This window comes from Lactuca sativa, chromosome 2 (genome assembly GCF_002870075.4).
Source record: "Lactuca sativa cultivar Salinas chromosome 2, Lsat_Salinas_v11, whole genome shotgun sequence".
In the NCBI taxonomy this organism is placed as follows: domain Eukaryota; kingdom Viridiplantae; phylum Streptophyta; class Magnoliopsida; order Asterales; family Asteraceae; genus Lactuca; species Lactuca sativa.
In genome coordinates, this window is record NC_056624.2 from 149,329,980 (window position 1) to 149,354,930 (window position 24,951).

A 24,951-nucleotide genomic window follows, 5' to 3' on the forward strand; every position below is an offset into this window, starting at 1 on the left:
TATATATATATATATATATATATATTGGCGGAGCTATGTGGTTCCCGAAAGGTCCTTGGTCACTACTCCGCTTCAGCCCCACAATATAATTTTTTTTAATTAAGGTGCAATGACTGTAATGTCACTTTTATCGGTTACATAATTACCAACTAATTATTATTATATATATAACTTTATTTTACATTTTATTATCGGTGTCAGTACTACCTGGCAGAATGCCGACTTCCATTTTTCTTGTTTCTTTCTGTTAGTTTTCTTGGAAAGGCACACAAACAAAAATCAATTCAAAATATAAGTAAAATATCGATTTCAAAATTGAACTGAAGGTTATTTTTTCTTGTTCTTGTTCTTCATCCTTTCTCACACACGAACTCAAAATTAAAATGTTTCTTAAAATTCTTGATTTCTACATCTATTTCTTCCCTGTCAATCTGTTTAGATATGTCCAGTGTATCGTAAGGCATGTTTGGACTCTTGTGGAGAGCATGCAGTTCATTGTAAAGAATTCTTGAGGTTCAAATACAGACACAATATGGTTAGGGATATTTTGTATGACATACTTAAACGTACCAGAGTTTTCGCCAAGAAATAGGCACCTGTGAAGTGCTTGACTGAGCTGACAGAAGGAAGGCCAACCCTTAGACCAATTGACATTTTGATTTTTGGATGGGTTGGGGGGAAACATGCATGTGTGGACCTTACAGGGATATCCCCTCTCGTGGGCTTGAGGGTTGGGGGTTTTACGAGAGAACATGCTGCTTTAAAAGCTGCTACAGACAATGTCACGAAACATGAGAATTCGTGCATGGAAATTCAACACATGTTCATAGTATTTGCATTTGATACATTTGGTTTCCTCACGCCGAATGTGGTTAGGCTTCTTAATAAAATATTACAGATCATGCATAAAATGTCATTCTTTTAAAGACTACATCCTACATCTATGGATGTAGTCTTTAAAAGAATTAACTTTATCATACAAAAAGGCTTAGCGACGCAACTTGTTGCCTGTTTGCCATCTCAGTCGTTGTATGATGATAATTAATAATTAATATTGTTTTATAATTTATATAATATGGTAGTTAAATTGAAATACTATATAAAAACCCCTATAATAAAATTGAGATTTTATGTGTAATTTTAAAAAAAATTTATTGTGTCATTACTACTAAATTATACTAGTTAGAAATTATTGTGTAAATCACACCTTTTGATGCATTTAATAAATTCATGTGTAATTATATTGGGATTTAAAAAATTACTAGGTAATTACATAAAAAAATCCTTATGCATTTAATAAAATTGGTATATTTACCTTTAGGCCATTACTTTATCCGAAATTCTAGTTATGAATTACTTGTCAAATAAATTCAATATGTAAAGACATCCCATCAAATTGGGGTTATTAAAGTCAAAGTGGGTTGACTCATGGTTTTAAATTGAATTAAGTACTCGTTTGTTTTTCTACAAAAGTACTTTTTGAGTACTTTTCCCTTTTGGGGTTTACGTTTTCTCAAGTGTACGTCTATTTTTCCAAACATGAAAAAAAACAAAAGACATTTAACCACCTCCAAAACAAACAACAACTATTGTCATCCTTTCAAAAACTTGTTAAATATCTTGCAGCTCAACACAGTAAAAAGTTGATAATAAAAGGGTATGTTATGTAAATTGCAACAAAAGAAAAGAAAGTGGAGGATATTATGATTTCAACCATACGTCCATAGAAGGTCCCCCGAAAACCTCTCATTCCTCAAACGCCTCCCACAACAACACGAGTCCTCACTTTAAGCAAGCTTCCTCCAGTTCTCTCTGTATCACTGAAAAATATGAAGCAGCTTTTCAATGCTCCGTTTGCATTCATCCATTTCCCACTTCACTCTCCATCTCTCTCCCTCCAGTTTTTTCCACAAATTTCAATTGCAAGAGACCGAAATAAGATTAACGCACAAACTTTTCATCATTTAGGTGACTTACCCTGTTAATTCGGATCGTTGATGTATTTTCTATATGAGATAAATTCTTAGTGCGTGTTTTGGTCTTTGATTGTGTGAGCGTCGACTTGTGTTGATTTCTAAGAATTAATTCGCTGGAAGTTCTGGATCTGATTTTGTTTAATCTAGCTATACTGTACTACGGACAGTGAATGTTGAATGATTAGTTTTCTCGATTTTTTGCGTAATGTTTTTGTGTAGATTTGGTGTTCGTTTAGTGGAATCAATTATGTTTTGGTGGTGAATCGTGTAGGGATATTGAAGAGATAGAGAGAAGGTGAGACTAGAATAAGCATCAACAGGGAAGAAGACGAGAAGTGCAATGGCGTCGTCCTCGTCGACGCAATCCACTGAAACAGGCGGCTCATCGGCGCCGGCGTTAATGAGGCGACCTTCTCGCAGCGTTGCCGCGACGGTGACTACGGAGGTTTTTGACAGCGAGGTCGTTCCTTCGTCCCTGCAACAAATTGCTCCGATCCTCCGTGTCGCCAACGAAATTGAACATGAACGACCTCGCGTTGCATATCTCTGTATGTCTTTTCTCTCATCCTTGAACTCAAATTCACTATTGCTATGAACTTCCATGGATTGTTTCATCTTAAATTCATCAAATAATTTTGATTCCACTGTGCCATTAGTTCTGAACTTCGGATTACTGTTGCTTACAAATCATAACAATTAACTACTCGTGATTTTATTTTTCTATGAAAAGGTCGTTCATATGCATTTGAGAAAGCTGATAGGTTGGATCGTAGCTCTAGTGGCCGAGGTGTTCGACAGTTCAAGACGACACTCCTACAACGTTTGGAACGGGTACACATCTTTCTAGTTTAAATCATTTCTTTGTAATATAGTATGTTATATTAATATTTTTGAAAATAAAATAAAAATACATTGAATATAAATTATAAATACTCTTCGAACAAATATAATGGGGATTAAGGAAAAAAAAACAGTAATTATGTTTTACTTAGTTTGAAACGTCAAAATAGTTAATACCAATTTATGAATTATGCACATAATTAATACCAATTTATGCACAACTAATTTGACTATATTATTATTATTAAAAATCAAATATATAACTACTCATATAATATTCTTTAAGATATACAAAATGATATACTTAAGTTGGTCGACTTCTTTGTAGCTATATTTTCTTTTTCTTTTCTAAAAACCTACAAATTGTAAATTAAAATATTCCACAAAATATAAAAACTTATACTATAGAAAGAAAACACACGATCTTGATTCGAACTATACTAAGTTACTACATATTGAAACTACAAAAAAGTCTACATAAATCGCCATCGTCGGTGGTAATAATAACAAAGTAAAAAAGAAGCGATATACACACAACATTTCCATTAAAATATTATATTTAATAGGATGCTTAAATTCTTTGATATAAATTTATATTTCAAACAACATCACCTAGGAATTCTTTGTTAATATATCGATCACGATCGTAAGATAAAGAAATTCTTTGTTAATATATCGATCTTGATATTAAGATTCTATAAACAAAAAATGATCATTGATCCAGGGACGGTTTTACTTGGTGTCCGGTGTGGCACCGGCAACACCTAGTTTTCCCGTACGCAATGGAAAACATTTCGTTTTTTTTGGTTTTTTGTCTATTTTTCATGCACCGGCAACACCTCTTCAGCCGCGGCAACACCTACTGTGTATTTCTGCATCCGTCCCTGCATTGATCACATTGGTATTGCTTTTTAAGCAAGGTTTATTCTTAAATTTTAGTATCCTAAATATGATCGTAAGATATTACCCTAATCCAATCCTTCATCATTAGTCTTTATACTATTTTAGTTTTCTAAATTATAAGAAATATGTCATTTATGCTAAAAGCACCCCATGCATAGTATTAAAAAGTTGTCTATATATCTTAAAATTGAGCCAAAATTTTTCATACATTCAACTCGAAATCGAGTATCGCATATTGTAGGAAACTTTAAGAGCATCACAACTTCATCGATACATTCACCTCGAATTAAGCAAACCATCACAACTACATGATAGTTCCTTTGTGATTTCATGCTTTTAATTGTACCTGAACTTGATGATTTTATTATTTTCTGCTTAACATGTTTTCTTTATAATTGTTGCAGTTTGCATTTATAGGAAATTATAATTACCACTTAAATAGTTAATTTTGATTCTGTCATTAATGTTTTAATCAACATCAAATTATAGTAAATACTATGCAAACAAGACCTAATGGGAAAACTTGAAAACTAGTTCATTTTAGTATGATCTTATGATCCTTGTCACTGATCATGGTTCTAATCTTTCCATCACAATCTTGTAAAACATAAAATGAGCTAGGTTAAATCTCAATCTTGTAAAACATAAACCATAGTCGTTATACAAGCCTTTTTTTTTTTTTTTGCCTCAAAACTGAGGCCCGCAATAACATGTTCCTTCCCTCCGCTCCAAGCTACGACCCAATGCGTTTGTCCCAACATTTAGCTGATATTGAAGAATATGATTCTCTCAACCCTAAAAACGTGGTCTAAGTGTTTCAAACTTTGAGCCTTGACCATAATGTTCACACTTGATGGTATATAGACACGATGGCTAATTCTCATTACATTATTGATATAGATATGTTCAACAAACCCTTGTGTGAGAGTTCTATGTGTAATATTTTTGTTGGAAATAATCACAATATTATAATATAAGGTCGGGTAGCGCAAACATTCAACTCCCTTCCAAAACTTTTCATCTTAACAACACATTTTACACCAATACAAATTTAAAACTTGACTAATATTCGTCAAGTTACAAAGATATAATCAAGTTCCCTTTGAATTTAACCTGTATAAATAGAGGATCATAACTCAGAATACTTGGGATGGCAATGATATGATCTTTCTGATCTTAGTCCCATAACTGGTTATGAAGTTATATCATAAATTCGTCCATGTGCTCTCGGGCACCCCGGTTAGTTGATATAGCCATATGATTTGGGGGCATGACCTTGGGTGTTGGGTATCTTAGTTTATGATATTTTCGGGTTAAAAATAGTCTTTGGATTTTACATTATCTAAAGCCCAATCAATCTCATCTAAATAATAACTTGATTTTTGTAATAATTATAAATTGTAACATCATCATCAACAAGTTTATATCTAACAAATGTTACATAAATATAATCATCACCATACAATGTTTAAAGTATCTGACAATTCAATGTACTGTCGACTTGGAGATTACATAACGAAATGATAGAGGGACTCAATTCTTGTGATTTTAGTTTTTAATCATTAGGTATATTAAGATAATATTATGGATTAGGATATCATCATATTTTATTTATAATATTAAAACATACTTTTAAAATCATATAAATATTATGGATTAGGATACCACCAATCATAATGTTTCATCAGATTAATCAAAGCCCTCCTATTTATATGTTTTTAATTATGTGCTTTATCCATCCGTCTATTTCACGTAGACTTAGAAAATGTATTATGTCGTGTCAGGGTGAAACATTAAACGGGTTGAGATACATTGACCCTAACTTAGGGGGTGAGCATTTGGATCTTCGGGTGGACCGGATCGAGACCTAGACCTGCATCGAACCTGCTAGCCTCAATAGTCTAGTCCAAGGTCCACCAATTTTTGTAAAACCGATCCGGTCTAAGAGTCGGTTGGGTTCGACTCGGTTCGATTCGGTCCAAATGCTAACCTCTATATCCAAGAATTGAAACCTGGACCTAAACCTAGTAAGCCTCAATAGGTTCAGTTCAAGGTCTACGAATTTCTAAAAAACCATTCCGGTCCAAGAGTCGGTCTGGTCCAAATGCTCACCCCTCCTCTAGCCGACATGTTTAATTTTCGTATTGTGTTGTGTCAACCAATTTATTTTCATGTCGGGTTTCGAGTTAGGGTTTACAAAAGTAGATGTGTTGTGTCATGTCGGCTTGAAACACTCAACAAAGGCCTCCCCGATATATCTTTCAAGTTGCAACATCTTTAATAAAATGCTCTTACTTCGTCTTTCCCTTAACAAGTCATCAAATTTGGTGCTTTTTTGATACCCAGTTGCTATGGGGGAGCAAGAGTTGGGCATGTAGAATTATGAAATTCATAGTAAGTTGAGAGGGGAAAATAGAAAGAGTATGATTTGGGGATGTCAACCCAACACGACATGTGTCAACCGGACAGATTAAACCTTAAAAACCCATTCAACCAGAGAAAAACTTAAATATTTCAATAAAAAACAAGTTAACCTGTGGGTTAACCAGGTATGTTTGATGTGAGTATGGTTTTCTATAACTCTTCTTGCACCATAATGATTAAGATTAGGGAGTTATTTTGTAATGAAGCCTTACACACCCTTTTTCATGTAGGAGGAGATGTGAGTTGGGAATGAAACACAAATGTACACATACTAAATCTGGTTCCCATAACTCTTCTTGCACCAAAATGCTTAAGAGTAATGAGATTTGTAATAAAGCCTCATACATCCTTTTTCATGTGGGAGGAGATGTGAGATGGGAATAAAACACAAATGTACACGTACTAAATCTGGTTCCATAACTCTTCTTGGAACAAAATGCTTAAGAGTAGTGAGTTATTTTGTAATGAAGCCGCATACACCCTTTTCATGTGGGAGGAGATGTGAGATGGGAATAAAACACAAATGTACACATACTAAATCTCTATTTTCCTTCTTTCTTTTATAATATAATATATTTATAAAAATATAAAATTTATAAAAAAAATTATATATTATTCAATGAGTTATATTCGAACTGAAAGTGTTGACCCTAGTCCTACGTGTTTAATTTTGTGTTGTCTCATGTCAACCTGTTTATTTAAACGTGTCGAATTCTTTTACCTAAACATGTTTATTTTATGTTAGGATGTTGTGTCATCTTTTGCCACATCTAATTTTACGCGCTATAGCTTTTTCTTAAACCATTTTCAGCGTGCAGCTCTCTCTTGCTTAACTTTATAATAAATTTAAGCTTTTTAATTTGATTTTCTATCGTCACAAAAAACTTTTGTTAGGTGATACACGGTGTAAATAAGAATATATCATTGATACCATTTCATTTTTATCTATACAATGATTTGAATTTGTTCAATCCAACATATATTAGACATCACAAATTTTATATCTCAAAGTCTTTTTATTTTTATATCGTTATATGTTTACTATACTTCATACAACTAAAATATGAGGTTCTACAGACATTCGAAGAAACATGATTCTAATAAACTACATGTCATTTTATGTTGAACCTAATAACCGACTATAAAACTAGTTACATCGTTGTAATCATCATAAATCATAGACTTCAACAAAAAACATTCTTAATTTATCTCAAATACAATATCAACAAAAAATAGAATTCGGTCAATTTCTTATCCAATTTTATTAAAATAGATTTCTAGCTTTTTTACAAAATTGTTTTTTACATATTCGTTTTCGTTTATGTAAGGTGGTAAAAATATGTACAAATTATTTCTTTTACATTTTCAATTTTAAAAGCCATAATACTTTTATGTTTACCTCAACATAATTTTATTGTATTTTATGTTTTGCCTATTGTATATAAACAAATTTTCTACAGCATCATGCGTATGTGCTACCCCCATATAGTTCTAAGTAAAAATAAAGGATAATGACTTAAAAGGGTAATTTATTTTTCGATTTGTACACATTTAGTCACTGAGTTTTTTTTTCGTCCACATTTATCCATTCAATTTGTTAAACTGTACACATTCAGTCCTTATGACCGGTTACTCCAGGTTAGCCAGGAAAAATGACTTAATAGGGTAATATATTTATGATTTTGTACACATTTCGTCATTAATATTTTTGTACATATTTAGTTCTTAATATTTTTTTGTTTCAAAATTAAGTCCTTTTTGATTTTTACTCATTCAATACTTATTAATGGTTTCTTTAGGTTTTTCTCACAACATCTTATGTGGGACAATCATTGATGAAGTGTGCGAGATTGTTGATGTTTATGTGTAACATCTCATTTTCACAACCAAAAAATTTAATTTTTAAATAAGGCAAAACTCCCTAATTAGAAATCCATTATTAAGAAAAAAACGTTTATTCCAAAATACATTTATCGGAAATCAGAGTAATATAAGATACACGAAATCCTTAATACTGTTGATGAGTGTATACAATCATGTCTTCGCCTTCTTACGATCAACGATAGAACCTAAAAACATAAACAACTGGGTAAACACAATGTTTAGTGAGTTTTCCCCAAAATACCCAATACAACAAATGTATTGTCATGCATAATGGGTCCACACTCATTAGATTGGAATACATTGGCGTAATCAGTCATAAGACTGGAATGCCAACATTCAACAGGTCCAATCAGTCATCAGACTGGAATACCTAGGGTTTGTTGGCATGCCGCTTTAACCTAACCGCTCTTCTCCAGCCTTTGTGCCTCGACTTACAGCCGTCCCGCACCAGGTATCTTGGCTTACAGCATATACCATGACTCAGGGACGGATCAACCAAATTAGGGGCTTTAAGCAAACAAAAAAATTAGGGCCCTTCAAGTAAGCAAAAGTTTCGAACTTAATACCTTTAGTTTTATAAACTAGTGTTTTACCACCAAGCCAAGCTTCAACTTGTATTTGTAACCCAAGAAATACGTATATATACATATATAATAGAATAAGCTTTAAAATTGGGGCCCTAAGCCATTGCTTAATTTTGCAAAGGGTAGAGCCGGTTCTGACATGACTACTTCAACCTATCCTACCACCATATGGCTATCCTACGTAATATGTCGTGAGAAAAACCTAAAGAAATCATTTATAAGTACTGAATGACTATAAAAACAAAAATGACTTATTTTGCAAAAAATATATATATTAAGGACTAAATGTGTACAAAAATATTAAGGACTAAATGTGTACAAAGTGAGAAATATATTACCCTATTAAGTCATTTTTACCGGCTAACCTGGAGTAGACGGTCATAAGGACTAAATGTGTACCGTTTAACAAGTTGAAGAGGTAAATATGGACGAAAATAAACTCAATGACTAAATGTGTACAAATCAAAAAATATATTACCCTTTTAAGTCATTACCCCTAAAATAATTGCACATGCTATGTGATCCTTGATAATTTCTCTCAATGTGGTTGGATATCCGGTCATCTTTAATTTTTTGTTTTTCGTGAATTAAATATGAAATTTGAGTTTTAGATGTAACTGAACGTCAGTTTTATGGAATTTCATTTATAGAAGAAAATGCAGATATTTCGCTAACTTTTGAACTTTCACAAGGCAATTTATTGCAAAACCTATAATTAAATCTTACATCATTTTATTCATAAAAACACTTTCACAGCATAAAGCTATTTCCCAATAGTTTTGTGTTCTTTAGTTGGGTTATATACATTAAAGTCCCAATATTTTCAGTAATTTGATAAAAAAAAAAAAGTCTTAAACTTTCTTTTTATCAAAGTAAAATCATAACTACAGCAGTTTTGGACACACTTATCCTTTTTTGTCAGTTAGTCAGTAATTAGGGTTTTACTGTCAAAAAATAAAGTTTAGGGCTTTCTTGTCAAATTGTGAATTAAAACTTTACTGTCAAAAAAATAAAGTTTAGAACTTTCTAGTCAAATCGTTGAAAATATTGGGACTTTAGTGTATATATTCCTTTTTTGTTAGAAATTTAATGATATGATAGTCTGTAAACATAAGAGTTATTGGAATACTAGGTGTAAGACCTGTGTACTACACAGGTTGATTAAAAAAATTTAAATATCAATGTGTAACATTTAACATTTTTTAGTAAAAATTTGGAATATATACAAACAAAATGATGAATAAGTAAGTAATTCAATCTATACGGTTGACAAAATAATTTATATTCATAAGTCATTACTTGATCATAATGACATTTATATCTTTCAACATAATGCAGCAAAAGGGGACAAAATTTGTGCATGTTAAACTCATGGAGCTCACACCACCTGTTGAAGCAACTTATGATGAATTCAAGCCACCATACTAGTGCCTAAAAGTACAACAAACCAGCCCCAAGAAAATACTTAAACATTAATAAGTCTAACAACAAAGTAACCACCAAGACCCGTGATATTTTTAGAATTATCAACACTCATCCGAAAGCCATAAACATAAGTAAAAGCCTTCAAAGATCAACATATATACCAAGATTTTTCAAAATTTCAACAACTTGAATATTGAGGGAAAGCACCATAAATACATTGCATTTTAAAAGATTCTATTTCCACACCTTTATAATAGCTATTCTTTAGTTTTTAAAGTAAAATCACATTCTCATGCTTCTTGATTGAGTAGCTATTCTTTAGTTTTTTTAAAGCAAAACAACTAACATTATATAAATGTTTAATTTATATTGATTCAAACAAAATTTAGTTATGTATAATCAAAATGAATAAATTATATTTTTATAAATTACAAGTCAAAGCTGAATCATAGTTATATACTACAATCTGTTTATAAATTATATCATTAAACAATTATAACTAAATTAAGTATTCGAATACAACTAACTCAAATTAAATTTTATATTATTCAAACACGAATTACATTAATAACACATTTAAATAAATAATAGTACACAATCGGTTATAATCAATTGGAATTAATTGCTATAATAATATGGCTTAATTAATTTAATGATGTGGCAATAAAATAAAAATGGAAAAAATAAGAAAATGACATGTGAAAACAAAATTACTCTAAATTAATGAGAAAATTACATGTGTCAAGATTAAGAAGAATGTACCATTTGACAAAAATATCTTTATTTATTAGTGAGAAAACTCACTCAAGCTAACTAGTAGAAGCTCAACATCAAACCTCAACAACAGAATAGCTTACATCGGCTACCTAATGCGAAACTGAGACTAGTTCTTAGCTAAACACTCTATTCTACAAAGGTTTAACCAAAAGTCAAACTGTTTAAATGTTAAAAACGATCATAGTCAACACTATGAGCAACGGGCACACAGCGCCCCCTTACAGGCGCCCAACGCCTACTACAAGAAAAAACAGTAGAGATCTATCTTAAAATCAAGCACTTATTAGAAAACCCCAAAAGCGTGCCATGCTAAGGAAAAACACACCGCACGGAGGTTGAATCTAAAGGGCTAAGTGACTTAATCAGTTAAGTTAATCCCCCAAATTACAGATTTGAACTCCCATATGGTCAAAATGGATAAATTTTCCCACTTTATCCGTTAATCTATTCTAAAACAACAAAGATCTATACTTTAAGTCTCAAAAAGTCTAAGAATGCATTTCTTTCAACTTAATCTCTTAAGTCCAAGCCTCTAACTTTCAGATATGAAACAACATGGTGTCAAACTGGATAAAGTTTCCAACTTTATCCATTACGATTTCACAAACTTATAAGATCTAGACTTTAATGCACCAAAATGACCAAAAGGACCAAAATAACATTCATGGATAAAATAAACATACATAAGATGTCAACTTTACAAGTCCAAATGGTCCACTCAACAATTCTAAGTTTTCAAAAGGAGTTGGAGTTATCTCAACTCTAACTCATTAACAAAATGGGACCAAAAGTGCATAAAAGGGACCATTAGCAAGATCTAACAACTAGAAAGGAAAGGTTGAAGCTAATATGTGAACTTTATTGATCCAAACTTGAGACAACATCCCTTACAACCGAAAATAATTTCTTGATCTTCAAGCTTCACTCCAAGAATGAGATATAAGCCTTAAAAAATGGTTTCAAGCTCAAAATCAGAGAAGAGAGGTTAGGGTTTCACTTGGGATAATTATAGAGGTGATGAAGGTTGAGAAATGACAAACCCTAAAGGTTAACGAACTTAAATACCCTCAAAAACCCTAAAACACGCAACCCACTGGGCCATAAGCGCTCTATGCTCACTAAAGGGCGCTCCACGCTTCCTATAATTTTCTGATTGTTCCCGGTTTTTAGCTTCAGATTCAAATGGTCATAACTTCTTCGTTCTAACTTCGTTTCTAGTGATCTGGATATGTACACAAAGCTACTGACAAACCCCACAATCCTATATAGTTATTATTGAATTAAAACATACCTAACTAAAATCATTAATCCATGCAAGAAGCCCGATGTAACATATTTCTCATTTTACCCTTTTGCTTCAAAGTATAATTCGATGGCTTTAACCATTTAACCAAAATTATCAATATCCGATAAGGTCTAAAATTTATTCTCTTGAAGCCCAAGACCATTACTTAATGAAAATACAGTCCGCTATCCCGGAACTAGAAACATCCTGAAACTAGGTGTTACATGGTACTTTGGGAACATGGACCTCTCAAGTATCAACCCATCCAAAATGATATTTAATCATAATCAAGAGATAAATTTCAAGTTAATTCAAACATATAAAATTGGTCTAAGTGATAATCCAAGCATATTAAACTACTTACGTAAACCCCCACTTTAAAATCCATTTAGAAACATGTCCTTAGATCAAGTAAGGATGTCCGTGACAAAAAATCATAACATCAAACAAAATATTGCATTTCTTATACATATAGTATCCAAGAAATATATACATATAGTATTGCATATAATGGAAATACAAAATCAAAGTAAATCATTTAATAGGGACATGTGTTATAGAAGTAGAGTACTCACCTTAATGCTAATGCAATTACAAGTTATTACTTAACTTACAAATGACTAGGAAAGTTAATATTCATATATAAAAGTTTAATTATACATAAACATAATTCTTTTACTCCTATTATTAAGTAAATTATGATTAGCCAAACTTTTGAAGTCACAAAAACATCCTAAGCCAACTTCCAAATGGAAGGAAGCTTAATCTTCATAAAGACTTTCTAACCATTATACTTTCTAAAAAGAGAGGGAGAATTATGATTAAATGTAAATTATATCTATTGTGTGAATATATAACCAATTTATAGCCATTGTATTTTCAAAATCAATGGTTGTGATTAATAGTTGAATATTATTACTCCTTTTAAATAAAAAATATATAGAACTTTCAATTTTAAACCACTTAAAGGATAATATGGTCCTTTTTTATACATTTGACTTATGGAAAGGGAGAAATTCTTGCATTTAGTTTTGACCTTTTTTATAATCAATTCTAAATTCAAAATCAATTTTAATTTTCGATGCTTATTATCACGATAATCCCGTTTCATAATATGATTTCATTCTCTAATTTTTGATTCTTATAAATTAAATTTATTTAAATCAATGTTATAGAATTTGATTTCATTCTTTAAGAATAACGAATTTACATGAAACAAATTTAAATAACTAATAATCAGATTTCATTCTTCAATAACTAAACTATTACGATAAAACCGGTGACATACATGAAACATTCTATGAGAATGATACGAGAATGAGATACAATTTCACAACAAAAATTTTGATATTATTTTGTGAGAATGTAAGAAATAACATTCTTAAATAATGTTCTTAACAAATATTCTGTCATAATGAAATGAACATGAATGGGGCTGAAAAATTCATCATATAATGAAAGTGTCATGTTCACATATAATGTGATTGAAAGAATTACCAATGAACGTATACTAAAAGAGTATCATGCGAAAATGGAATGAACATAGAGAACATTCTTTGAGAACAAAAAGAATCAACCCAATTCTTCCTTCTTAAAATCGAGTTGTCGATCCAAGAACATAGGTGTTGAATAATTTGAGATAAATGTCCCTATAAAATGTATAAGGTGATCTCGGTTGTGGTGATGGGCGGATTGAAATCATCATCAAAGTATGTATTCAAAAAGAGTATTATGCCAAAATAGAATGAAAATAAATAACAATGAAGAGAATGAAGCCCATCTTTCCTTCTTGAAATTGAGTAGTAGGTTCAAGAAAATAGGCGTCGGTTGATTTGAGATGAACCGCCCCAAAAAAATGTAGAAGAGAATCTAGGATTTGATAATGGAGTGGTTGGCGGTTTACGTATGGTGATGTTCTGATGGATAACTGTGTAGGATTGGCAGGAGTGTTTTGTGGTGACAGAACAAGATGATGGTGATTGTAACTATTGTGGTGGCATAAGGATGATGAAGTTAGGGTTATGGAAGTGATTATAGTTGATGAAATCTTCCACAACATGATATGATTTAACTTCTTTAATTATAGAAATTTAATTAAGGTTATATAATTATCTGATTAATGGAAATTATAATTATATTATGCAATTTGAATAATTTACCCCTCTCAGCGATGGTCAAATGGAGCCAAATCAAATAACAATTAAATTCCAATGTTCGTTGATCGATTTTAATTGGACTGATCGGTTTGAAGTTTGAGCTCGATCTGTTAATTTCTGCACATTATAACATAAGTCTAAACCTACTTTTATTATGGCGTCAAGTTCCTTTTGGATAGAAATGAGTAAAAGAGAAAGAACAAGAAAAAGATGTATAATAAGCTTTTTCAATAATAGAAATAAGAAAAGGTTTTGTTGTTCATTTTGTCTTTCAAATATATCACTATGATTAGGATTAGACAATGAGAGAAAGTAAGAAAAATGTTGTATAAGGCTATCTAGTATACACATCACGCCACAACATGATGTTAAGGTGGACGATCAACCATAGTGTGCATATCGCCCCCGAGATACATGAAGTTGAGGTTGCATCGTCTCTCATGTGCTGCTCACGCTCGGACACACCTTTTCAACCTCCTTTTTCTCATTTCTTTCTTTTTTGCTTCATCTTCATTCTCAGCATAGCCTCCATTGAACACCACCCCCATTATTAGTGGTTTGAAGATGGTGCTGAGATGGTGGAGAGAGGAGACGACATGAATAAGGGATAACAGGATATGGAGTGGCGTGATATGTATACCTCATATACTGAAGATAATAATTTCTTATATTACATCTTTCTTATAATGACCGGTATTTATATAGTAAAGATCAATGTTGTCAAGATCGGGATCTTACACAATGTCATTTAATGTTTTGCGAGATCATGATCTCTAGATTGGACTGAGATCGTAATATCATACCAATATGAACTCATATTCAAATTTTCTTGTAAGGTATTGAGTATGCAATATATATTATAACTTGATGTTGATTAGGACGTTAATATGGATTTAACTTTAACTTTTCAAACATAAACCATAATTTTTGTTGATACAAACAGTAAAAATTATGAAGAAAACATCTTACTTACAAAATAAAACAAAGATCATTATGATCATGTACAACTAAAGTCTTAAGATCACAAATGAGACACGTCACACTTTTGATATTCCCTTTGCGTTTTAATTTACATTTATTTTTGCATTCGGAGTGTTTGGTGGGGGTTGAGGTAGATGAAATATGTATGCGCTGGGAGTGGAAAAATAAATGTTAGAAACCATAATTTTTACCAAATCACTAGGAATTTGTTTGTCTGTTTATTTATTTATTTTTTCTAATTTCTAATTCGAACAAAATGTAAATTATGTGGGAGGACCAAAAGCCAAAAAAAAATATGTAGAACGACGACGTTCCTCTTTTCGTCTTATACGCTAGAAATGGAGGGAGTATATATTTGATTAAAATGGGAGGGGGTTTCAGTACCATATTTGTTCGTACTCGAAAGCACAAAATGCACGAAGGGATTACAATGCTGTACAATTTCGGTTCATAATCTGAAATCTCAATTTTGATTTGCACTGTTCGCTTCCATTGTGCGATTATCTCGTTTGCCTAACAACGAATTGAAACCCTAACACCCTATTCCGAACAACATCAACTGAAACCGGGATTGTGGTTTATCAGGAGAATGCCTCAAGTCTCGCAGCTCGTGTCAACAAGACGGATGCGCGGGAAATCGAGGTCTACTACAAACAATACTATGAGAAATATGTCATGGCACTTGATCAGGGCGAAAAAGCAGATAGGTATACCCATCGATCATTTTATTTTATTATGTTCATGGATGAAAAAATGAGCAAACGTTTCTTATAGTTTTGTTCATGTTGTTTTGATTATCAGAGGCCAATTGGGGAAAGCTTACCAGGTGGCCGGAATTCTGTATGAAGTCCTCTGCTCGGTTAACAAGTCGGATATGGCGGAAGAAGTTCCCGCTGACGTCAGTTTCACTGTCCTTTTTCCCTTGGTTGCTTTTGTTTTTTAATACCTCATAATGTCGGTGATTCTTTGTGTTTAGATCATTGCATCAGCTAGAGATATCGAAGCAAAACAGAGTATATACGCACCTTACAACATTCTACCCCTTGATTCCGCTGGTGAGTCGCAGTGCATCATGCAGTTCGAAGAGGTACTCTCTCTTTTTAGTCTCTGTTTCGTTTTCTTTTCTAAGGAATTAATATGCCACATGATTTGTATTTTGAATAATGAATTACAGGAGATCTCTCTCTATATAGATGAATATAGGAATAATTATTACTTCACTTGGTTTTTTTTTTTTTCTTTTTTTTTTTTTAATTTTATATTTTCTCACACTACAGATTAAGGCATCAGTGTCTGCTCTACGTAACACAAGCGGTTTAAATTGGCCCACCTCAGCTGACGAGGATCCACATAGACAAACATCAGGACAACTGGATCTCCTTGATTGGCTAAGAGCAACATTTGGGTTTCAGGCATGTAATGACACATCAGTCATCGCTAACTTCCATTATTTAATTTATCTTTTAACATATGTTTGAAAATATCTCCAGAGAGACAATGTCAGAAACCAGAGAGAGCATTTGATCTTGCAACTAGCACATCCTCAAGCAAGACTTAAACACAAGTCCTCTGAATCTGCCAACAAGGCAAGAACATGAACGCACCTCATATAAATCTTACCTTTCACATTTGACTATTTGACTTCTAAGTTCTAACTTCTAACTTCTAACCACTGTTATTATGCAGCTTGATGATCGAGCTGTGGATGAAGTTATGACAAAACTTTTTAAAAACTATAAAACCTGGTGCAAGTACATGGGAAGGAGACACAGCATAAAGCTCCCTAAAGTAAAACAAGAAGTTCAACAGAGAAAATTACTTTATATGGGCCTATATCTTCTTATATGGGGTGAAGCAGCTAATGTACGCTTCATGCCAGAGTGTCTATGCTACATCTTTCACCATGTAAGTATTTCATTTGTCTGTAACAAATAACAATTCATCTAACTGATTTATATTTTATAGTCATACATTAATCGAACTAACAACTGGATATATATATTATATATCCTTTCAGATGGCATATGAGCTTCAAGGCCTGTTAGCTGGAAATGTTACTGCTGTGACTGCAGAAAACATCAAACCTGCATATGGTAATAAGGATGAGGCGTTTCTTCGCAAAGTTATAACTCCAATTTATCAAGTCATAGACACGGTATAGTCAATAAGTCAATGAGTCAAACTTTGTTTTGTTACTTTTTAGATTTAATGGTTATTGTTATGCTATAGGAAGCGAAAAGGAGCAGAAATGGAAAGGCTCCTTACTCAGAGTGGTGCAATTATGATGATCTTAATGAATATTTCTGGTCACCTAATTGTTTTTCTTTGAGTTGGCCTATGCGTAATAGTGATGAATTCTTTAAATCAATACGCGACACAAATCAGGTTTTTCATCTCTGTATATTTACATCATGGTTGTATTGTAGTCTTAAATGTTTAAAAGATTATTTTTTTTGATTAATAATTTATGAATATGCAATATCAGGGAAAAAAACTACGATCTCATCAACAGCCTGTCAGCATGCAAAAATCTTATTTTGTTGAGACACGATCTTTTTGGCATAACTTTCGAAGTTTTGATCGTTTGTGGACATTTCTTATACTTGTTCTTCAGGTAATAAACAGATAAGATTAAAAAAAAAAAATTCAAATTTACGAAATGTAATTGAATTTTTTTCAAATGTAGGTTTTGTTGATTATTGCATGGGATGATACTTCAGTATTGGAGATCTTTGACATACATGTCTTATATAAAATATCCAGTATTTTCATTACAGCAGCAGCTCTTCGTTTCATTCAAAGTATGTTCATGTTCATGTTCATGTTTATGTTTATTCTCTCTCTTATTGCAATATATAAAAATAAACAGTTATTGTTATTATTTTTATTGAAATAAATATTCATTCTGTAGGTATATTGGACCTTGTTTTGAACCACCCAGGGTATCGTAGATGGAAGTTTACTGATGTTTTGAGGGTGTATTTAAAGATTATTATAAGTCTTGGATGGACTATTATTCTTCCAGTTTGTTATGCACAAGAAGCTGACCCTAAGGCACTACTTTTTGGGAAACTAAAAGATTATAGTTCTTTTCTTGATAATTTAAAAGGCATTCCTCCTTTATATATTATGGCTGTGGCTTTATACTTGCTGCCAAATTTACTAGCAGCAGGTTTGTTTATATTTCCTATGCTTCGAAGATGGATTGAGAATTCTGATTGGCTTATTGTAAGATTCTTCCTATGGTGGTCACAGGTACATTATATAAATATAATCTTTATTATTGAAGTTCCATTTTTACCCTTTTACCCACAACTATGAAGTTCCATTTTTACCCTTTGTCTTATTCTCTGCAGCCAAGAATCTATGTGGGGAGGGGAATGCATGAAAGTCAGTTTGCCCTTATAAAGTATGTACATAGTTTTTTTATTTGTTTACTTCATACTATTTTTTACACAGAAGATCATTATTTCACTTTTATAATATGTATAGGTATACTCTCTTTTGGGTGGTTCTTCTATGTTCGAAATTTGCCTTTAGCTTTTTCATTCAGGTATTTCCTAATACACTCTCCCTAAATTTGTGATATTTTTAGATAAAATAGAAAATTACTGTAGTAATGTTATTCTGTTTTTCAATAGATAAAACCACTAGTTGAGCCGACAAAAGATATTATGAACATCGATCAAGTTGAATATGCTTGGCATGAATTCTTCCCAAATGGTATTCAGTGACCTTTAGATTTTGCTTTTCTTTTATTATTATTATTATTGTTATTTTCTTTTTCACTTTTTATAATGCATTATGCATGTGCAGCTAAAGGTAACTTTGGAGCTATTCTTGCCCTCTGGACGCCTGTTATATTGGTGTGTTATGTTAAACTATCCTATAATTTGATTAAAATTCTCATATTTTTTGTCACTAAGTTTTTTGTTCATTTGCATGAATATGACATATTTATTAATTACACAGGTTTACTTTATGGACACTCAAATATGGTATGCTATATATGCAACTTTATGTGGTGGAGTTATTGGGGCCTTTGATCGTTTGGGAGAGGTACAATACTTCAATATTTGTTAAAAATTAAACATTTCCTGAATTATAACTTAGATAAAATATGAAAATGACATAAAAATAATCTTTATTTATGTTTTTTTTTTCTCACAGATTCGAACTTTGATCATGCTAAGGTCCCGCTTCCAGTCTATACCAGGTGCCTTTAATGCAAATTTAGTGCCTTCAGATAGAAGTAAGAGTAGATGGTATTCTCTGGTTAAGCATTTCCAACAGGTATTTTCTGTTTTTTTTATAGATGTAACATTTAATAAAATTCAAATGATAAATGTGAAAATGTTGTTCTTATGTAAAATTAGGTTACACCTGACAAGAGAACCGAAGCAGCAAAGTTTGCTCAGTTATGGAATGAAGTTGTATGTAGTTTCCGTGAAGAAGATCTCATAAGTGACAGGAAAGACTGTTTGACTTTGATCAATTTTGACTTTTTTTTTTTAAAGCAAAGAGTTGAAACTTAACTGGTGGTATTTTTGCTATTACAGGGAGATGGACCTGATGCTAGTTCCATATTCTTCAGACCCTACCCTTATAGTAGTTCAATGGCCTCCATTTTTGCTTGCTAGCAAGGTTAGTTTATTCTTTTAATTACTATCCATCCGATTAATGCCTATTTTGACTGATATTACCATTTTACCCTTTCTGGTTTAGATCCCAGTGGCACTTGATATGGCAGCTCAGTTTAAATACAAGGATTCTGACCTCTGGAAGCGTATATGTGCTGATGAATATATGAAGTGTGCTATTATTGAATGCTATGAAACCTTCAAACGCATCCTCAATACTGTGATTGTAGGAGATGCTGAAAAAAGGTTGCTTATAATAATTTTTTAAGAACCATTATTCGGTCACTTATATAATAATTTTATTATGATGACAGGATTATTGGGATTATAATTAAGGAAGTTGAAAATAGCATATCAAAAAACTCCTTACTCACCAAATTCAGGATGAGTTCTCTACCTACTTTTTGCGCCAAATTTGTGAAGCTTGTAGAAATGTTGGTGGGTAACCAAGTACTTTCACATAAAAGTAGTTAAATTAACAAACTCATTTAACATAAATTTTTTGTTAATATTGCAGAAAAATGCTGATGAATCTAAGCACAACACTGTAGTTTTGCTACTCCAGGATATGTTAGAAGTAGTTACCCGTGATATGATGGTCAATGAAATTCGGTTGGTGATTTTGACTATTCTGCTTAATATGGAATATTTATTTTCCTGTTTTGACCTAACAGAGAATAATAAGGAGTTATTTGATTCTTTCAGTGAATTAGCAGAACTTGGACAGGATTCTGGAAGGCAACTTTTTGAAAAAGTCACGGATTCAGAGCATGCTATTGCATTTCCTCCTCCAGTAACCTCACAATGGGAAGAACAGGTAATACTTATTTCTATTCAACTACTTTAATAATAGTCTAAACTTTGAATTTTCACCATTTATTTGTTATGATTACACAGATAAAGCGGCTTTATCTCCTTCTCACAGTTAAGGAATCTGCCATGGATGTGCCTAGAAACCTTGAAGCAAGACGAAGGATCATGTTTTTTACAAACTCATTGTTCATGAATATGCCACGTGCACCTCGAGTCCGCAAAATGTTATCATTTAGGTGAAAAAAAAATACATAATTTAAAACACATTTGGCTCGTATTAATACAAATTACTTTTATTTAAAATTGCAGTGTCATGACCCCTTACTATAGTGAAGAGACAGTCTATTCAAAGAGTGACCTCGATATGGAAAATGAAGATGGTATATCCATCAAATATTACCTCCGAAAAATTTTCCCAGGTTTTAAAATCTAAATTTTTTTTTTTTTTTTGTAATTATATTACTTTCTTATAAGTCCAAATGCTTTAATAATCCTGTTATTTTACTTTCTTCAGATGAATGGGAAAATTTCATGGAGCGTATTGATTGTAAAGAAGACTCCGGAATTTTCGAAAGCGATGAAAACATTTTACAGCTTAGACATTGGGTCTCCTTAAGAGGACAAACACTTTGCAGAACAAGTAATATGAAATTAATAATTTTAATTAAATACTTTCATCCATGTTATGATTATTTCTTATGAGGTTTGGTTTTGTTTTGTTTTGTTTTGTTCAGTTAGAGGGATGATGTACTACAGAAGGGCGTTGAAGCTTCAAGCTTTCCTTGACATGGCTAATGAGCAAGGCAAGAATATTAATTTTGGTTTTATAATTAACATTAGTTTCGATTAAAATTCTGTTTTATATCTGTTGGCAAATCTGCAGAAATGTTAGAAGGTTATAAAGCTATCAGCATTCCATCAGAAGATGAGAAGAAAAGTCAAAGTTCATTGAATGCTCGATTAGAGGCTATTGCTGATATGAAATTCACTTATGTAGCAACATGTCAAATGTATGGTAACCAAAAGCGCACAGGAGATCGTCGTGCCACAGATATTTTAAATTTAATGGTTAAGTAAGTATTTTTCACAAAAAAAATAAAAGAAATCTCACATTTTTTTATGGTTAATTTTACTAATTTGCTCCTGATTGTTCTTAGTAATCCATCCCTTCGTGTGGCCTATATTGATGAAGTTGAAGAAAGAGAAGGAGGAAAATCACAAAAGGTGTACTATTCTGTCTTGGTTAAAGCTGTTGAGAATCTTGATCAGGTGTGACTTGAGTTTTATATTTTTCTCAAATTTTTTTAATTTATTATTTTCACTTTGTAAAACCTAGTGGTGAATTCATGTATTTTTTGTTTTTGAAGGAAATTTACAGGATAAGATTACCTGGGAATCCAAAAATAGGAGAAGGGAAGCCTGAGAATCAAAACCATGCCATAATCTTTACAAGAGGCGAAGCTCTTCAGACTATTGACATGAATCAAGACAACTATTTGGAAGAAGCTTTCAAAATGAGGAACCTTCTAGAAGAATTTAATGAAGATCACGGAGTCCGATCCCCAACAATTTTGGGTGTTCGCGAACATATCTTTACAGGAAGGTCAGAAAAATTCAATTATGTTTTGTTTGATACTTGATTGAATCAAGGTCTGATAGAATATAAACTCATATTTTTATAACACTTAACTGCAGTGTTTCTTCATTAGCATGGTTTATGTCAAATCAAGAAACAAGCTTTGTCACAATCGGTCAACGTGTTCTCGCAAGACCTTTAAAGTATGTTTCACTTTTCTTTGTAATGTTACAAAGTAATTATAGGATGAGATAATTTTAATTTATCATTTTTTTATTTACAAATTCATTACACATCATTCAGGGTTCGGTTCCACTACGGGCATCCAGACGTGTTCGATAGAATTTTCCACATCACACGAGGTGGCATCAGTAAAGCTTCAAAAGGCATCAATCTAAGCGAAGACATCTTTGCAGGTATACATACATACACATTCAACAAATAGCAACCTACTTTCAAGAAATATATAACATGTATCTTACAATATTGACACGTAGGATTCAACTCAACACTCAGACGAGGCAATATAACTCACCATGAATACATACAAGTTGGAAAAGGGAGAGACGTCGGTCTTAACCAGATCTCACTTTTCGAAGCAAAAGTTGCATGTGGTAATGGCGAACAGACATTGAGTCGCGATATTTACAGATTAGGCCATCGTTTTGATTTCTTCCGGATGCTGTCTTGTTTCTATACCACGACAGGCTTCTACGTTAGCTCAATGGTAAATTAATTAATATCTGTATATATATGTATATGTGTGTCTAACAGTGTAAGTGCCTAAAGAAAATGACAAATTATCTTATGTTTCAGATGGTGATGCTTACTGTGTATGCGTTCTTATACGGGAGATTATATCTCTGTTTAAGTGGATTAGAAAAAGCGATTATGAAATCAGCAAAGATGCAAGGAGATAAAGCTTTGAAAGCAGCCATGGCTTCTCAATCTGTAGTTCAACTTGGTCTTTTAATGGCGTTACCGATGATTATGGAGATCGGACTCGAAAGAGGCTTCAGAACTGCACTCGGTGACTTAATAATCATGAACCTCCAGCTCTCCGCTGTCTTCTTCACCTTCTCTCTTGGCACCAAACTTCACTATTTCGGTCGCACAATTCTCCACGGCGGCGCCAAATACAGAGCCACCGGACGCGGCTTCGTTGTCCGACACGAGAAGTTCGCAGAAAACTACAGAATGTATTCCCGGAGTCATTTCACGAAAGGAATGGAATTGATGATTCTCCTCATTGTTTACAACGCGTACGGATCCGCATTCTCCGATGGCAACGTGTACATATTCCTAACCATCTCAATGTGGTTCCTAGTCGTGTCGTGGCTGTTCGCCCCTTTTCTTTTCAACCCATCCGGATTCGAATGGCAGAAAATCGTTGAAGACTGGGACGACTGGTCAGCGTGGATCAGAAACCACGGCGGAATCGGTGTTCCGGCGAACAAAAGCTGGGAATCGTGGTGGGAGGAAGAACAGGACCACCTCCGATCCACCGGTACAGTCGGTCGTCTGACGGAAATCCTCCTCTCTCTCCGATTCTTCATTTACCAATACGGTATCGTTTACCACCTCAAAGTCGTCCAAAACGATAAATCAATCTTAGTGTACGCTCTCTCATGGCTCGTAATCGTTTTTGTTATCGCATTATTGAAAATCGTGTCCATGGGTAGAAAGAAATTCAGCGCGGATTTCCAATTAATGTTTCGTCTTCTTAAACTATGTCTATTTGTTGGATTCGTCGTTGCACTCACGATGATGTTTCAGTTGGCCGGACTCACAATCGGCGATCTATTCGCGAGCTTACTTGCGTTCTTGCCGACGGGATGGGCGATTCTGCAGATAGCACAAGCGTGTCGGCCGGCGGTGAGGGTGTTGGGGATGTGGGGGTCGGTGAAGGCGTTAGGGCGAGGGTATGAGTATTTAATGGGTGTCTTGATTTTTACTCCGGTGGCTATTCTTGCGTGGTTCCCGATGGTGTATGATTTTCAAACCAGGTTGCTTTTTAACCAGGCTTTCAGTAGAGGGTTACAGATCCAACGTATTTTAGCCGGTGGTAAGAAAAACCATTAAACCAGTAATATGAATACACGTGGAGGGTGAAAGTGAAACCGAAAGAAGCTTAAATGCTGTCAATAACTGAGGACGTGACATGTGTCCTTGAAGATGACGTGGCATTAGAGCATGGAGGGTCGAAGTTTATGTGATGACATGATGAGGTTAGTCAAAAATGCTTTGATGACATGATGAGGTTAGTCAAAACAACTCATGAAGGTTTCAAATTCAGCTATATGTGAGTGATTTTTTGGATTTGGGATTAAACCTTTTCTTCTATTTCATTGCAACAAATTATACTACTAAATCATTATTTTTGAATGGTTTTGGTGATTGTAATTTGTAAAACGGAAATTTTGTTCTTATTCTTACAGTTAAACATAATATGAGCTTGATTTTGAAGAAATAGAGCAACATGCATTGGACAATTTTGGGTGTTGATTAGAAGCATTTTTTTTTTTGGTGTTGTGTAATATGCTTTTCTTTCTTATGCAGCCCATGATAACAATGTTGTTATTTATCTTTAATCATCAGCACAATGGACTAACAATTCATTACCTGTAATAGCAATGTACTTACCTTTCTTTATAAATAATAGTGATATATATATATAACACATAAAA

General features: G+C 32.9%; 1 protein-coding gene across 1 annotated transcript; it reads left to right on the top strand.

The window, feature by feature from the left end:
* Positions 1–1,735: 1,735 nt before the first annotated feature.
* Positions 1,736–24,951, top strand: LOC111909686 (callose synthase 5). The gene is made up of 36 exons (XM_052768459.1): positions 1,736–1,968; positions 2,248–2,524; positions 2,707–2,807; positions 15,821–15,942; positions 16,037–16,133; positions 16,212–16,322; positions 16,513–16,647; positions 16,726–16,821; positions 16,922–17,140; positions 17,253–17,390; positions 17,465–17,620; positions 17,721–17,849; positions 17,922–18,036; positions 18,147–18,490; positions 18,592–18,644; positions 18,728–18,788; positions 18,877–18,958; positions 19,052–19,101; positions 19,208–19,294; positions 19,406–19,528; positions 19,612–19,702; positions 19,791–19,879; positions 19,961–20,121; positions 20,190–20,313; positions 20,393–20,692; positions 20,773–20,924; positions 20,998–21,107; positions 21,203–21,328; positions 21,423–21,491; positions 21,572–21,761; positions 21,846–21,957; positions 22,056–22,291; positions 22,384–22,467; positions 22,568–22,680; positions 22,762–22,991; positions 23,081–24,951. Exons 2-36 carry the CDS (start codon positions 2,317–2,319, stop codon positions 24,344–24,346), a joined length of 5,880 nt encoding a protein of 1,959 aa, XP_052624419.1. The 5' UTR covers positions 1,736–1,968; positions 2,248–2,316; the 3' UTR covers positions 24,347–24,951.

What these genes read in the sequence shown, in the direction of transcription:
- LOC111909686 (XM_052768459.1), top strand. Translation starts at nt 2,317, where the DNA reads ATGGCGTCGTCCTCGTCGACGCAATCCACTGAAACAGGCGGCTCATCG. An exon ending in ACCTCGCGTTGCATATCTCT is followed by an intron (nt 2,525 to 2,706) that starts GTATGTCTTTTC and finishes TTCTATGAAAAG; the next exon opens with GTCGTTCATATGCATTTGAG. An exon ending in CAATACGCGACACAAATCAG is followed by an intron (nt 17,621 to 17,720) that starts GTTTTTCATCTC and finishes ATGCAATATCAG; the next exon opens with GGAAAAAAACTACGATCTCA.